At 36.0% G+C, this 18,348-nt stretch overlaps 1 protein-coding gene across 1 annotated transcript; it reads left to right on the top strand.

Annotated features, from left to right (window-relative positions):
* Window positions 1-16,884: 16,884 nt before the first annotated feature.
* CABS1 (calcium binding protein, spermatid associated 1) lies at window positions 16,885-18,075 on the top strand. Its single transcript, XM_059682251.1, has one exon. It carries the CDS (start codon window positions 16,888-16,890, stop codon window positions 18,073-18,075), a length of 1,188 nt encoding a protein of 395 aa, XP_059538234.1. The 5' UTR covers window positions 16,885-16,887.
* Window positions 18,076-18,348: the final 273 nt, after the last annotated feature.

The raw sequence follows: 18,348 nt of genomic DNA, 5'->3' as shown, positions 1-18,348 counted from the left end.
TTCTACTCTGGCAACGGTTCCAAAGAGCAATGCTTCACCTTCACCTGCTGCTATGCAGGATACTTCTGCTGTCAGTACCACAATTTCCAGATTTGCAGCCAACTCCAGAATGACACAGAGCAGAATAACTGTTTCTGAAGATAATAGCATCTCAGCACCTGTATCCATGACCACCCACCAGTATAAGTCTGATTCCATTGCAATTCCCCCCTTACAGAGAGACTCCAAAGCAAATCAAAGTCTTGAACCCTTCTTCCCATCCACTGGAAGATCTAAACCATCCTTTGCCTCTAAATCTGCTGCATTCATCCAAAGTGCTAATAATGAGTTCCCTGCTTCTGCAGATGAGGGTACCATTGCTATATCAAATACAAACACCCTCCTTGGAACTTACACCACTACTGGTGAGGAAGAAGCAGAACCAGAGAATATATCCTTTAGTGGTACCTCAACCTTTATGAAAAAAGGCGATACAGAAAAAACGGATGCCACAGATATTCTAGAAACTTACACAATTCTGCTTGATGTTCCCGACATGGAAGACAAAGACATAATTAAAACGGATACTACTTACCTGGAAAGATATGTAAAAACTGCAAGCAACATTCCTGATCTTCCACAGAGAGACAATTCTATTGTGATTGATGCTATAGACACGAAAAATCATGAAAGAACTCCAATTAATACTAAAGCACCTAGCATTTCCTCTGCAAAAAATAGTAATGACTTTGAAACTATTCCTATTCTGAATACTTATAACAAAGCTGATTCCAAATCTACCATGATTGCCACTAACATCAATGAAGCTATTTCCAATACCAACACCATTAATACTATTTCCTATATCAATACCATAAATCCTATTCTTAATTATATAATGTATAAGGAAAGCAATAATCTTATTAGTAATTCTGATGATACCAAAACAATGTTAGCTATAGCTAAAAATATGATGCCTGAGGGGGATTTAATTATTTTCAAAACAAATGGCATCACTTCTACAAAGCATTATGCTAACTCTAACCCCACAGAGCCAATGACAAACACCAATATTAACTTTAAAATAACTTGGCCTTCAGAGAATGGTACAATAACAGAAGACAGAGACACTGTTCAGATAGAAAACATCACAACACCTAACAATAACAATATTGTTGAAGCAACTGGATTTAAAGTAGATGATTCAATATCTAAGTACCATTCTCATATTTCTGCCAATGCATATCTCAAAACTAATAAGAACAATTTTAAGTCTATGAACACTGATGAAATTGAGTTTGTTATTCCTGTGATCCAAAAAACTGCAAATATGGACCAAGATGATGAAGTTGTGGAAGAAGTCATCTTCATTCACCCAGACACTTCCACAACAGAAATTAGAAGAAAAGTTTTCTCTCCTAACTCTGATGCAGATTATGCCCAAACATCAGGAAAGAAAATCATCCTTCTCTCTGATATCCCTAATATGTCTAATCCCCTATTCAAACATGAAGTAAAGCCCTTTGCAATGGACAGCACAAACCTCATGGACAACAGAGGTGACCGTAGAACCCATACCGGAATTACTCCCAACGAAGCCAAAGCCAAAATGAATATTGAAAGAACTTCTGTGTTTAAAACAGCCAATTTACAGAGCAATATCACTCCTATGGTTTCCATCAATCACCCTGGAACTGCTGAGTTTATTGACTTTAGTGAAGACAGTGTAGCTGACATGATCTCAGCTTCAGAGTTCGGTATCACCCCATCAGATAAATCTACTGCCTCTTTGGATAAAGCCATTAGTCTTTCTACTAATAACAACCATGCTGGTGGCAGTGCTAGTCCCAACCCTAAAACAGACTTTCCTATGCACAAAGGATATGCTCTTCTGTCAGGAGCAGAATTGCCTGTCCTAATGCCTAATGCTAGAAATGATCAAGCTCAAAACTTCCTGCTAATTACAGATGATTCCTTGACTGGTGCTTGGATTTCAGATCCTGTGGCTGAAAATCTTCATCTCATTAATGATGATGATATACAAAAATGGAAAATCAATAAAGCATCAGTAGATCCTTTGAATCTTCCACTGGAGTCTACTTTCCTTACTGCTGATTTCACTTCTCCCAATGATTTATACAATGTCATTGCCAGTGCAAGTAAGCAAACCACAAATACAATTGACAGCTCTGATCTGAAGATTAATAAGGCCATGATGCCAGTAGGAAGGCCCACTGCAACCATTAGCTCCCTGTCTGCAAGGACAGCTGGTATTCCTCCACCAAGAAAAAGATTTGGAAGTCTGATAGACAAAGGAATGGCTAATGAAGAGGAATTGACTGCCTATGTGGAAGTAAAATCTGTAGTGGAAGATGGTGCTGTTTTTAAGGTAAAAGAAGGCCTTCCACCAGCACATAATTTCAAGTATTTTGAATCAGGAGACAGTGGCTTTGAGAAAAATGGCTCTGTGGCTGTTGTTACCACCAAGTCTCTTCCCCAATTAAATAGTATTACACCTATTGCTGAAGAAGTAATAATTGAGAGAGACTTTACCACTTCTGGGGAAGAAAATATTGATGTTCTATATGATGTCATTAAACCTGAAAATGACAAAATACATTTTAAGACCATGGCTACCAAAACAAAAGTTAATGGTTTGGGTGAAAGTGAAACAGTAAAACAGAATGTGGATGCAGCAGAGGGCACTGAATTTCTTACACCTAGCAATTCTATCCTCCAAACTGGGACAATGGATCACCGTACACTTCCTAATTTGTACTACAATGTAATCACTGGTAATCCACTTACTATCACAAAAGAGAATCAAAATATTGTTCTGAGCATGATAAAACATAAACTGCCCCTCTCCACAATGGACAACGCACACCTTACTGATGATAGGGATGGCTATCAAACCTCAGCTACTGTCACTTCAAGCAATGGTAAGAGGCTGACCAGCAAAGACAAAATGGCTGGGACTAAAATAAATATCCCTCTTGGCATTACCACTGTACCTGATGATATTTCCTCTGTAGATAAAAACATTGAAGTTATAACAGACTTGGCTTTAATAGTTGCCACCTCACCAATAAAGAAAGGCATTCTGATCATGAATAAAGTTAATACCTTTAACAATAAACCTAATAAACTAGGAGATGAATTTACCATTTCCAGAGAAGATCCCAATGTGTCTAGAGGTGATAGCACTCTATTAACAGTTGATTCCTCTACCTTTATGAAGTCTGTTGCCCCTCTTCAAGCAACAAACCCTGTGAAAAAGACCTCTTTGGCAGATATTATAATACCAAAAGCTTTTCATAGTACATCTACCCCAGCAACTTTGAGGGTAGCTGTCACCACTGCTTCTAAAGGAGATGTTGATAATACATTTTATATCCCAAGATATGAATCTGAAAATTTTTTTAAGGAAGATATAACGTTGAAGTATGTAGCAGATCCCCCAGAAGACATAGACATTTTGGCAGAGGAAGAAGATACACTTAAAGAAGAAAATGTGAGGGATCATATTTATATTATACCTATTGCAGGTGATAATGTTCCTAATGGCAACAACTTGGCAGCTAAACATTATTCTCTTAACTCTGATGTATATAACTCTATCAGATCCAAAGGAACAACCCAAACCACAGCCAACAAACTTGAATTTGAGAATCCTGCAACATCCTATATGGCTGAAGGCTCAAAACCTCTACTTGGGAAATTTACTCCTGAGTTTCAAGAAACATTGGTTATTAGGAACAGAAATAGTGGTGCTGAACAGGATGCATCCTTTGGTGGTGATATTCTTTATTCAATGGTGAAAGAAAATGTCCCAAAAGGATATACCTTTTCCCCTAGAAAAAGATCTACCTTTACAACATCAAATTTTAGGATTCCTATGACAGATCATTTAAACCCCATTCTGGAAAACACTGTGTTATTAGGTAAAGGAACTTCCAGCAAAAATTATGCATCCAATATTGATGTCCAAACTGATCCAGGAACAGAGAAAGAAGAGATTGCTACAGGTAGCATAACAAATTCTCATACAAGCATTATACCTATGACTGTGTCCACATCTGTCTCCTCTGAAGACATAAACATGGAAAATTACTACCATGTATCTGAAACAGTTACTCCTCTATCACTGAGATATGCAAATACATTGAGGGATTATTCCTTTATTTATAGACCGGTGATGACTATGGCAAAGGAAAATAATCTAGATGCTATGGACTTGATCATCATTGAACCTGGTAAAAGCGATTCTGAATATATTTCAAATAAGCACACCATTGAACTAGAGAGGGAAGAAAATAATTCTATTGAAAAATCTAGTCAATTTGCACATGGACCCAATAGATTTTTGTCTCATATACCCTTTTCCAAAGGTGAGACTTCGAAGAGTCTTCTGTATAGAATAGCTCACCCTGAGTTTAAAACTGAAGAAAATTACCAAACTTTTATTCTCAAAGAAGAAAATGCTGACTCTGATATCCTTGCCACTTCTTTCAAAGATTACATCAAAAACTTCAACACCCGGCATCTGGAAACTATGGTGCCTTCTCTAACTGATGAAGATGAGGCTTTTTCCTCTGAGTTTAAAGATAAATCATCTGCAGGAAAGGGCATGCTAAGTGAAGAGGATGCCCTCATTCTCCCTGAAGTTTCTGATTTGGGAAATAAAAATGGGAAGTATTTCTTTGTACCATACAGAAAAACAATTACCAAGGGAAAGAGCAAAACTTTTAACACTGTACCCAGTGACAATGCTATGATTTCCATCCCCACAAAAAGTCAAGATCATTCTTACAGGAAAGGCATTTCATCTAATGTTCGTAACACAGCTGCCCTTGAGTTGGCAGATTCTGTCACATCAGAAAAATCAAAAGCCAATGAAAACAAAATGGACTTCTCTGAAGTAATGCCTTCAGAAAATTACATTAACCCCTTGGCTCAGGACATTGCCTCCCAAGTTGAGAATATCTCCTATGTTGGTGAAGTCACTAAGGGTATAATAAAAACAGCTTCAGTGGCTTCTCTAAATCCTGATAATGCCAACAAAATGCCAACAAATGCCACCACTATTCCACATAGTGCCTCTGCCTTTGACTCAAAGAAGAGCAATGAAAATGGTGAATCAATCATGTCTACAGTAGATGGTTTCCTGTACATAAAATTAAAATCTTTATTCATTCCCAATCAGAAAAGACTGAGAACTTCAGTTGCTCTTAGTGAAAATGATGATTCTTTAGCTGACAAATCAGTGGCACTACAGGTATCAGAGCCATTGGGTGAAGACTTTATTATTATTGACCAAAATAGGGAAGTTAACAGGTTGCAAAGTGATCCTCAGACCTTCTCTATGATCTCCTCTGTTTCTCTGAAAGATCCTACTACTTTTTCAGAGAATCCTATAAATATAGTCCCTGGTATACCTACCACTGAAAATGTGGGCATTAATGATAAAACTGGCACTATGGCCTTTGCACCTAATATAGCCCTTCAACCTATAATCTACAAAAAAGGGCAGATAGGTCAAACTTCTGACCTTTCTATAAGTCACCATGTAAATAAAGCAATTATCGATCCATCTGCAAAAGAAATCACTACCTCAGAAACTGAGACCAATGCATTCCTCAGGAAAGACACAGCTGCTTTAGAGGATGAATCTCATATTTCTGAAACCACAATTCCCATGAACTTAAGAGACATAAATTCACTGAAAATTAATCCTTTCATCCTTAAGCCTGATGTTGCTTCTGCTGAACAGAAAGCACCTGGAACTTTAAAAGAAATATTTTATCCTGATTCCACAATGAGCACAGCAAAGCTGACAAAGGCCAGGGCTGAGAGTTCATTTTCTCTTGATAATTATAACTTAGATAGGTATATTACAAACTCTTATAATAACTTTCATCATCTACCCTTGAAACCAGTTCCTCCTCCTACTGGTTTTATTGCTGATTTTATTAAAATCAATCATTTTGAACTTAATCCAGCATTCAATATGAGAGAGAGCAACATAAAAATGATGGATGAGTCTATTGTATCTAATGATATGATTGTCCTACCTGATAAAGAAATCCTTACACCTGATAACATTATCTTTATGGATGACATAAGGAATATTATAAATGAAATAAATGTAGATTCTACAGAAAGAGACAATGTAAATCAATATGAAGACTTTTCAGCAGAGTCAGATGTGGTTTTTCCAGCAGGAGAAAACAATCCAAATAATAGGAATCTATCAACTGTTGGCCTTGATGACAGTACTATTAAATATGCATCAGAGGAAAATACCTTTAATGTTGGAGAAGAAGGAAAAAGCCCCATCACAAAACCACCTATCTTCCTTCAAGGACTCCATAGATTTGAATCTCATGCTCCCTTCCCAACTGCCCATGTCACTGGGAATCTATTGAATGAAAATCCTGTAGAACTCAAAACTAAAGAAAAATACCAAATTCTTATCTCCAGAAAAGAAAACTTTGATTCTGACAAAGAGGGCCACTTTCTCGATGATTATACTACCAAGTTCAAAAGTAAGTCACCTAGAACCATGACTCACTCTTTAACAGATGCAAATAAAAAAATTTCCTCCAAGTTTCCAAATGATTTCATTATAGAAAGTAGTACCCTATATGAAAATGACACCATCATCATATTTCCAGAAGGCAAGTGGATTGAGAAAATCAATGCTCCAGAGGTAGAATCAATGGAAACTATAGTAGAAAGCAGGTCATTCTCAGAAGAAATCACTGATATCACCACAAGTGCAACTCCAATAATATGGAAAGGCCAGCTCTATAGAAGATACGTCCCAGACACTGCTTTTTATGAACAGAGGAAATCCACTATTTCACCCAAGTCAGAATATAATCAAGACAAAATTTTTAAAGCAGAGAATTACCATTTACAAGATGCCACTGCTCCTTCAGTTACATTCAATGTCAACCTTGATAATGAACTTCCCTTTGTTGATAAAGATTCTGAAAATACAAATAACAAGCCTTCGATTTCTTCTTCAGCTATGAAGACAGCTGTGACTATGGCTGATATCCCTGCTTCTTCCCTTCAGAACAGTTATGAAGGTGGTAATTCTATGCAGCCTCATGAAAATAATGCTAGGTCTAGAGAGTTCCCATTTTTACTAACAAATGAAAGTGTCATTCTCATGCCAAAAGTCTTAAATGAGGATTTCATCATAATAAGTGATAACTCCTTAACTGATTCCTCAAAGTCAGTATCAGGAGAATTAGAGACAGTGACTGAATACCTTGATCTTATTCATGGAATTGATATTTCAGAAAATAAGGACATTCAAATGCAAAGAAATCTTCAGCCTTATCCTTTGGATTCCATTACTTCACCTTTTGACTCAATAACTTTTACCAGGAGTTTCACAGATGATGAGGCCATTTCAACATCTACTGTGGAGAGAGAGACTGTTAATTTTAAAGTTAAGACAGATGCCCAACCTCTGAGCATGATAATGAAAGTCTTTTCACAAAAACAAAGAAACCATTTCCCTTCTGAAATAGGGGAAATGGTTAAACTCTCTGCTAAGGAAGACAAAGCTACTAAATTCAATTCAGACCCCATTATAAATGCAACAGTACTCATTCCAACTTTGGAAAAAGTATTTCTCTCTACCTCTGATCCCAGTGTTTTTTCCAAGAGCAATAAAAACAAGGAAGAGAAACTCAGTGTTTCTGGAGCAAGCAATTTTGTTTTAGAAGATTTGAGTACATCAGAAAATAATCTTTTTATTGATAAGTTTAACATTTCTGCTAAGCTTCAAGCTTCTCCCAATTTAAAAAGAATCTATCCAGTTCATTCCCCCATTACTATGGAGAAGACTGTATTGCAAAAGGATAAAAACTCTGTTTCTTCTGATGAAGACATAAGCACAGCAGGTTTGGATCACAATGCTCCCATTGGAACATATAAACTACAATGGAAAACAACCCTTTCTCCTGATTCCACAACTTCTGTGAGTTTATCTAAATATTCTGAACTTGATCCAGTTGTCAAAATGAAAAAAGATACTACAACAAAGACTAATAATAACAATCCATTTGAGGAAAGAAATACTCCATCTCACAAAGCCATTATTTCACCAAGTACCAATACTTTAACAAAGGACATGTGGAACACTATTCTTAATAAAAAATTTGCACACCGATATTTTGTAGGGAAAGATAAAATCCCTGAATATGAAGTAGTTTCTATTACAGAAAACATTTCAGATATTGCTTTAGTTGGTGAAAATATTCCAAATAATAAATATGTAATAAGTACTGTTCTTGATGACAGAGTTCTTGAGTATGCTGCAAATGAATATGTCCTTGAACCACAGAAGGGAAAAAACAACCCTATTATTAAGAGAACTACTGCCAATTATGGCCCCAAAATAGTTGGTTCACATACATTCTACTCCAGTGATGATGCTTCTGAATATTTATCTCAAGATACCCCAACTGAGATCAAAACTGAAGAAATGCTACAAAACTTGATAACTAGAGAGGAACTCCCCAATTCTAACCTGGATGCTGCTGTTCCCAAAAGTTCTACTGACAATATAAATTCTAGGGCTCTCAAATCCATGAGTCACTCCCTAACTCATGAAAGTGAGAATTTTCACAAGTTTCTAGGTAAAACAACTCTGAAAAGAAACACTCAAGGAGAAGATGACACCATCATCATTCTCCCTGAGGACAAAAAGATAGAATATACCCTTGTTCCAGACTCAGAAATAACAGTAACCATGGTAGAGGGAATGATGTTCCCAGATGAACCCATTGATCCTATTGTGATTACCTCTCCAGTAAAAAATAAGAATCAATTCTACAGGAAAGTCACTTCATCTGCTATTTATAACACTGATGCTCAAGGTCAAGCAGAAAACATCTTGTCATCCAAAGTGGACAATATTAAAGGTAAAACTAATATGGCAGAGACACAACACTCATGGGACAGCATTATTCCTTTGGTTGACTTCAGTATCATTCCTGATGGCAAATTTCCTTTTACCAATGAAGATACTGAAATTTTAAACAACAAGGCTCTGATTTCTTCTTCTCCAGTGAATACAGTTGACAATGTGGATGATGTTATTATTCTATCCACTGAGAGTAGTTATGAAGGGGATGAATCTATGCTGTCAGAAGACAATAGTAAATTGAGAGGATTTCTAGCTCTACAAATCCCCAAAAAGCCCATGTTCATTCCTTATGACTTAACTAAAAACCTTGAAATCTCTGACCCAGTGACAAGTAACTTCTTGGCTAATCCTTTAATTGAATGGTCAAACAAGTTTGAGTCAACAATTGAATACCCTAATTCTATTAATGATGGTGCTAGTCCCCTTAAAAATAAGAATGACTTCAAGGCTTATTCCTTGACCTCAACTAAACTTCCCACTGGTTTCACTTCTTCTTCAGACAATCCCACAAGCAGTGAATTTGATTTACTGTCCTTAGTAAACAGAGAAACTACTGATCTTTCTAAAATTGATACAGATCAAACATATTCTGAACCTCAGAGAACAATCATGAAAGCCTTTTCTCCTACAAAAGTCTCTCAACATGGGGTTTATGATGAAAGAAAAATAGCTAATTTTTCTGATCAAGATCTAGCTACTAAATTTGACTTAAGTCACATTATAAATGCAACTTTTCATAGTCCATCTATGCAGAAAATCTTTTCCTCAGTAACCAAACCTAATACTTTGTCCAAGAACGACAACAATGTGGAAAAAATTCATATTTCTAAAGCAGGCAATATTTTTCCAAAAGATGCAAGTTCATTGAAAGATAATTATTTCACTGTTAAACTTGGTGAAACTTTTACTAAACCTCAAACACCCCTCAATTTAAAAGGAATATTTTCAATTGATTCCACACTAAGTCTTCCAGAAGCATATAGGTCTAATGATAAAAGCTCTTCACTTGAAGACACTACAGGAGAAGAGACCATTGCAAACATTTCCACTGGGACATATGACCTAGCATCATGGAAATCAACTCTTCTTTCTTCAGATTTCACAAAATTCAGGAGTTCAACTGAGTCTTCTGAACTTGATCCAGTTATCAAAATGGAAAAAGATACCACAACAAAGACTAATAATATTGTTCCACCTGGAGAAAGAAATACTCCATCTGACAAAGCCATTATTTTACCTACTGTCATTACTTCAACAAAGGACATGAAAAACACTATTAATAACAGTAAATTTAGAGATAAGTTTTTTATAAAGAAAGATATATCCACTGAAGAAATTTCTTTTATAGAAAATATTTCAAAAGATACACATTACACCTTTTTGGCAGGTGAAAGTATTCAACACAATGATGATATAATAACTATTATGCCTATTGACAATGCCCTTCAATATGTTGAAGGTAACTATGTTTTTGAATTAGTGAAGGAAGAAAATGGTCCCCTTATAGAAAAGATCACACTCAATAAGGTCTCCAAGGTATTTGAGTCTCATGCACCCTTTGCCAGTGCTACAATCTTGGAACCTTTATTGCAGGGATTGCCAATTGATATCAAAACTACCAAAAAACACCAAAGCTTAGTTCCCAAAGAAGAAACTCTTAATTCTGACAATGATGCTACTGTTATCAAAGGTTCTACTATCAATTTTAATACTAAGGCTCCCAGATCCATGACTTATTCTCTAACTGGTTCAAGTTGGATTTTTTTCCCTGAGTTTCTAGATAAAACAGTTATGGAAAATAATTCTCTAAATTCAGTCATTATCCTCCCTAAAGGCAAAAGAATGAAGTACTCATTTATTTCAGACTCAGAATTAATAACAATAATGGGAAAGAGCAGGATATTCATAACTGATCCCATTAATCCTGCTGTGATCACCAGTCCTACAGAATTTGAAGACCGATTCAACAGGAAAGATGTCTCCTCTGCTTTTTATAATAATGCTATCCCAAATGAAGCAAAAATCACCATATTAGATGCAACTAAACATAAACCAAACTTTGCAGATATGCCCCATTCACAGGAAAGTATTTCTTTGGCTGAGTTCTATGTCATTACTGATGATCTTTCCTTCATCACTAAAAATAATGAAGAAGAAAAAAACATAGCTTCAATCTTTTCCTCATCTATGAATAAGGGAGCCAGCACTATGAGTGATTCCATTGTTCTTTCCACTGAAGGTAATTATGTAGGTGGTGATTCTGGAGAAGATAATGTTAAATCTAGAAGATTCCCATCTTTATTAATATCTGGCATTCTTATTCCTAATTCCTTAACTAAAAATCCTGAAACCTTGGCTTAATGACAGATAACTTTTTGTCTGAATCTTTAATAACCAGGTCATAAATGTTACAGAGGGCAACTGAATATGCTGATGCCATTAATGGAGGTGATGTTCCAGAGAGGCAAGTTGTAATAACTCAGGCTGATGTTAATTCATATCCATGGAATGTTCCTCCAACTGGATCAACTTTTTCAGGTAGCACCACAGATGGTGAAGTTGATTCATTTTTCACTATGGCAGGAGATACTCCTGACAATCATAAGACTAAGACTGACAAGATGTATTCCAAATCTCTAAGAGCAATGATGAAAGCCTTTTCCCCTAGAGAAGATTCTCAAAATAATATCTTATAAGAGAAGAAAAATAGCTAATATTTTTGACCAAGAAGATCCAGCTGCTGAACTGAAATTAAGTCATTTTACAAATACATTAGTTTTCATCCCCTCTATCAGGAAAATCTTTTTGTCAGAAACTAAGTCTAATCCTCTCTCTGAGGGTGACAATATTATGAATAATTATTTCACTCTTAAATTTGATGCTACTTCCTTCAGGCCTCAAATACCTTCCAATTTAAAAGGAATCTTTTTAGCTGATTCCACATTAACTCTTCCAAAAGTGACTAAGCCTACCTCTCATAATGAAGTCACTAATACAGGAAGGCCCATCACAAACATTCCAGCTGGTTTATATGGCCTACAATGGAGGTTAAGTTTTCCTCCTTCTGATTTCACAACATCCACAAGAATTTCAAAATATTCTGAACTTGTTCCTGTTACAATTATTGGGAAAGATACCACAAAAATGATTGATTATACTATTATTCCACCTGAGAAAATAATTATTCTATCTGATAAAATTATTCTTTCACCTATTATCAATTACCTCTGAAAAAGACATGGCAAGTACTTTTAAAGGGAATATATGTGACCACAAAGGTATAACAGAGAGAGAGAGAGGTGCTGAATAGGAAAGCATTTATTTCACAGAAGATGTTTCAGAAAGGGTGGATGACAATGTTTCTGCAGGTAAAATCACCCCAGTATTTATGGACCACATGATTATTTTGTCTGAAACAGTGGTTCTGAATAGATCTCATGTTAGCATGCCTTTGCATTAGAGAACAGATCAAATAATTCCCTTTAAAAATTAGTGTATTCCTAAGACGTGTCTCATGCACCATATACCACAGTTTCTGCTTCAGTGTATCTAAAAAAGCACCCCCCAAAGTTTAAAGCTAAAGGAAATTTCCAAGCTGTGATTCTTAGATATATAAAAGCAAGACACTGATGCCATTGCTTTCAAATGTTTTGATGCCAACATCAATACCCAAACTCACAAACTACAGCTCACTTCTTACTTGATGCCAATAATAATTTTCCTTCTAGCTTTTCTGTCAAAACATCTGTGGGGAAAGGTACCATAAATGGTGATGATGACAAAATTCTCTCTGAAGTCTTTAACTTAGGAAATAAAATAATTGAATTTTCCCTTTTTGAAGACACAAAACCCATAGTTGACAGCAGGATACTAATCATGCTTTAAATAAACAGTGATATTTCCTCAGGAAAAAAAATATCACCTACCATTTATAAGACATTTACACTCAACAGAGTAGACACTACCGTATTTAGTATATCTGATTTTACTGAAGATGAAACATGTATACCTGCAGTAATTTTTGTTTAGCTCAGCTTCCCAGGGATGATATCTCCACTGTGAATGAAAACACATAAAGTGCAATCAACACACTTACTTTCTTTATCCATTGAAAAAGATGTCTGCTAATGTGCCCAATGCTCCTGCTATCTCCACTAAGAGTAAAAATAACATTGGCCATCATTGCCTTCCATCATCAGTGTCATGTTTCTAAGACTTACATCTTTGGAACTACTTCAACCTCTCATCCTAACTTCTAATGCTCCTAGTAAATAAACTGCAGCCCAAGACTTATAAAAGGAATAATCGTGTATTACCCAACGATGTTAATATTAGCAGCATCCAAGCCTGTGTCTTAGTCTATATATACTATTTTCTGAGCTGATTCCACTGGCTCTTCAGACAATATGGGCAATGTCAAACCTAAAACATCTGTTACTCTTGTTACCAAGAACAATTTTTTTATATTGATGACTCTAGTAATCAAAATTTAGAACCTGAAAAAAAATGTAGAACCAGAAAAAAGAACCATACAGTTTTCTACTCTTTTTTTATAATGAATAAACCAAATTTTTATTACACAAAGAAAACAACCAAAGCTTCTGCAGAAAAAAAACACATAGCTACTGAATTTGAAATGGATTGTCTACAAATGTAAAATATAGAAAATTTTATCCAAACTGTCCAAAATATGTTATCCCAAAGCTTTATCTTGTAAATAGAAATTTCATTGCTGATAATAAATCAATCTATAATGATTATAAAGTGTCTTGTAACAGCTTATTTAACCTCTCACATACACAAGGATTCCCTCCCAGATGGATCTATTCAGCCTTGCTCAAAGAAGTAATTACCATTATTCCTAATGATGAAAAAAATCTTCATCTTACATAGAGATCATTTTTGCAGTAGAAGGAAATTCTCGGTTGGAATTTAATGTAGCCAATCTCAGAACAACAGCTAGGAATTTCAAACTTCAGAGAGCATAAGCGTTACACATGAACCCATTGTTGAGATAGAAAAAATATTTCCAGGTTTCAAGAAGTTTATTTTGTACCATAAGCTAACAAGGAGGTTGAAGAAAAACACATTCTTTTTTTATATATTTTTTATTGATTTTTTACAGAGAAAAAGGGAGAGAGATAGAGAGTTAGAAACATCGATGAGAGAGAAACATCAATCAGCTGCCTCCTGCACATCTCCTACTGGGGATGTGCCCGCAACCCAGGTACATGCCCTTGACCCGAATCGAACCTGGGACCTTTCAGTCCACAGGCCGACGCTCTATCCACTGAGCCAAACCGGCTCCGACGAAAAACACATTCTTTATGCTAGTATCCCTCAGTTACAGATAGAAATAATTACTCCAAATGATATCCCTGAGGAGCCTACCAACAACAAAGCAGATATGAGGGTCATGACTGACCATAATATAAATGCCATCTTCCCTAAAAACAAAGGAGTACTGACCCCAAAGGCCAACACATCCTTCCACTACAATTTCATTACTCATGTACCCAAGATCCCAATCACATAAGGGAAGAGGACAAAATGTTGGTAGAACCAACTCTCAAAATGTAATTGATTCTCTTCCTTTGTTGTTTCTGAAGGTGGGAATTATTTTGTGAATGAAGATATTGAACCTGAAACTTCCTTAACAACTACATTCCAGTAACAATTATAACCACTTTAATGAAGGTTAATAACTGTTTTTTCCAATAAATTACAAAATTCAAAAGTTAGTATATAAACTCTAAAATAGGAATTCTAGTTCCTATAGGATACAACACTTCTCAGTTGATTCTTTTAAAATTATACATAACAATGAAAGAAACTACTATTCAGATAAAATGAAACTCATCATTTCATTCAAAATTAATCTGATCATCTGTCCTTAAGTCAGATGATAGCTTGGATAGCTTTTATGGCATTGATCTAGTTGTCAAATGTGAGTATACTATATTTCCTAGAGCAGATGGCTCCAGTTCTATCTTGAACATTGCTAAAATTCCAACAGTCCCATCAGGATTTTCATCAAATATTTCTGCTCTTTGATGGAAGACACTCTCATTTTAAAGCATCCTTTATTAAGTCAATGATTTAATAAACATGGATAATGGTAATAATATTCTCCATTAGAGAGAAATGCCTCATTTTGCTACAATAATTGTGATTCTACCTCATGGCTCTATTAGTATAAGCAGAGTTGGTGTGACGACAAAAGCAATCTCTGAAATTAAAGACTATTTGAAAAATTAGTAGCTTTGACGATGATATCATCATTTCAACTGACATTTCTAACTGGGAATTAAATGTTCAAAAGATGGATATTTTGTTTCTTTTCTAACTCTATTCAACATAAATACCAAGTGCTCAAAGATAACTTCCTGGAGCTATACAGCTAACACCTCTATCTTTTTCACCCTTTTGTACACAAAAATGTATTCTCCCTAAAGGATACCAAGTCTTCTTTTTATATCATGGTTTACCCTGAATTAATATTTACAAACATTAGATGATGAGAAAAAAAATAGAAGTTAAAAAACTTGCCCTTAAGTTAGTCAACCCAAATAATGCCATTACTTTTTTACTGCCACTAGAACTGACAGTATTTCGACTTAAAAATAAAGAACCTGCGCCTATCATTAACTTGAGATTTCTTTCCCTGTCCCTGATGCTGTCATCAGTCCCTGTGTCAACAAAGACATTGGAGCCCTCAATAGTGACAGCCCCTTGAAGCAAAAACATTTCTGGAGAAGCTGCCCATATCTTTAAAATTAAAAATGTTTATCTTGAAATCATCTAATATTACTACAGAGAGTGGTAATATCATGATAGGTGACCAATAACTAAGGGAAGACACTGTACCTTGTGAGGCTGAGTCAATGTCTAAGAAGAATAAGCATTTGCCTTTGAGATGGAATCCACTTCTCTGGCTGCTGCTGCTGTTGTTTTTCAGATTTAGTTGTGTGCAAGTCTGAAAATCCTTTCTTCTAATCACACTGGAGGAAAAATAACAAGACTACAATCTCCTTTTATCTAATTAGCTAAACCTTAAGGATAATAGTGAAACAAAATGATGACTGATATAACTAACATCATTAGAGAAAACCCTGCCTCTGAAATCCAGGATACAACGCCCACAGCCAATATACTTATTCCACACCCTGATCTCTTTCTGGGTGATTTTTGACATACTTCTTACCAGAAAACTCTTGGGGGTTGAAATAACATTCTCTAAAGGAAAACATTCCTAAAGAAATTAAAACTACAAAACCTGACATTCTCACTGTTATTCATGTTAATTCTAGAAAAAGTCAGAATTACAACAAAGAAAAAAAACGTATTTTTTATTATGCCGAGTGGAAACATGGGAATTCCCTCTCTGAAGAAGAAAACAGAACTCTTACTACCTAATTACCTCTGCAGCTTCATTCACTGCCAAAGTGCCATTAATTTTTTAGACATTTAAATACATGAATCACAAGAGAAGATGCTTCACCTCAAAAGACCCTATTACTTACTTGAAATAAAGGCAACTTGAAGCTCCTGCTGATAATCTTGTGGCTCCCAGAGTTTCCCCCATTTGATGCTAAGCCCATAAAGTACCTGGCAGACTCTGCTGTGTCTGTTTCAAGTGACACTAACTCCATATTAGAAGGCACACCCCTGCTAACATGGAAACTGTGAGTTCCTTGCTATTGAAATATTGGACTGTGAATGTGGATTCCATAATCACGGAAGATTCTATAGTCTTTTTATATAATATCAATACTAGGTGCCCAATCAGGGCATAAAAACAACCTCCCAGGGAAGCCAGAGCCACTGGCCCTGTGGCTGATGCAACAATCACCATGATGACCAATGCTTCAGTCACTATAATGAATACCACTGTCCTGCCTAGGGATACCACTGGGCTCAGAGAAAGACCTGTGAGTGTGCATGGTGCCATTTGCCCCATGGCTGAAGATGATTCGCCAAAAATTTATGTTCATCCTCCAACAGAAAGCAGTAAGACAATAACCGAAGCAACCATTCTCTTGGGGACTGACACTACAGCTAGATCAGAAACAACTATTACTTCAGAAGGAGACCACATTACTTCAGTAAGTGACTATATACTGGAATGTGATTTTTCAACAATTGCAAACAATAGGCTTCCATCACCAAAGAAACGACCAAATTCAGAAGAGAATATGGAGTCCTATATTAAATCATCAACCAATCTGGAAAAAGAAATCACCGCTCTGACCAGCACAAGCTCCATGGCTAATGACTCTACTACTGAAAATGTCATTCCAGTGAAAATTGGTAATATCTCATCACCAGTCACTTCTGTTTCTTTAACAGATTTTTCGACTAGCATGGCAAAAGATGATATTCTCTTGGATACCATTGACCCAGGAGATAAAGATGTCTCAATAATAACTTCTGAAGTCTCCGCCTCACTAAACAAAAGCACTTCCAGTGTTGCTGACATCCCTGTCCTTCCAGCTAAGGGAGAACTTGATGTCCACAATTATAGTTCCTCTGTTAAATCCGATGTCACCGCTGATGAGGTTGTCCAGATGACTGACTCTTCTGTTCCTGAGACTGAAATCGCTCCAACTGCTGAAAAAAACTTAACTACTATTCCAGACATAACTACCTCTACAGAAGAGAAAATAACTAAAATTGACTTAATTCTCCCAGAAGATGACCCCACTTCTGTGTCTAAACTAACTGAATCTGATGAGGAAAAGTTCATCACTGTGTTTGAATTTACTACCACTGCCAAAAGAGACAAAGATAATCCAGAAGATATTCTGTTACCTGATGAAGAGTCTACGGATAGAGTTGATGTTTGGATGGAGAGAGAACTTGCCAGTGAAGCAGACAACCATCCTGTTTTGCTTACTGCTATTGAATCCAGATATGACTTCGTTGTTCCTAAACCAGTACCTATGAACCTCTTGGAAGATTCATCTCCTACAATGAAGGAAGATTTGTCTGAAAATCACAGAGTGGAATCTGTAACTGAGACTACTGAGGCCTTTTCCCAAACTACCCCTGATCTAGATAATCCAAGCCAAAAGGAAGACACTTTTACAACTGAAATGGGTGTCTTTAAACTACTGAAAGAAGAGCCAGATGAGTTCCTGATTTGAAAGCAACATAAGAGATGCCACATCCAATTGTGTAATAGCCTAGACATTCAGTTTTAATATATAAGAAGTGCATCCAACAAGCAAAAAAGTAATAAAAAAAAGAATGTGGGCATTTAAGGCAAGTATTGGACTTAGAAAATGTAGATGCTTAGGGATAGAGATCATGCAGCAGAACATGTTTATGGAAACTTACAAAACTTAACAGTACAAGAGTTCCCCTCATATCACAAAGTTTGACTAAGTTATCCAATAGTCGGAGATATTAAGAGAGCA

The sequence above is a fragment of the Myotis daubentonii genome, chromosome 1, assembly GCF_963259705.1.
Source record: "Myotis daubentonii chromosome 1, mMyoDau2.1, whole genome shotgun sequence".
NCBI lineage: Eukaryota > Metazoa > Chordata > Mammalia > Chiroptera > Vespertilionidae > Myotis > Myotis daubentonii.
This window is presented reverse-complemented; position numbering and strand designations above follow the sequence as displayed.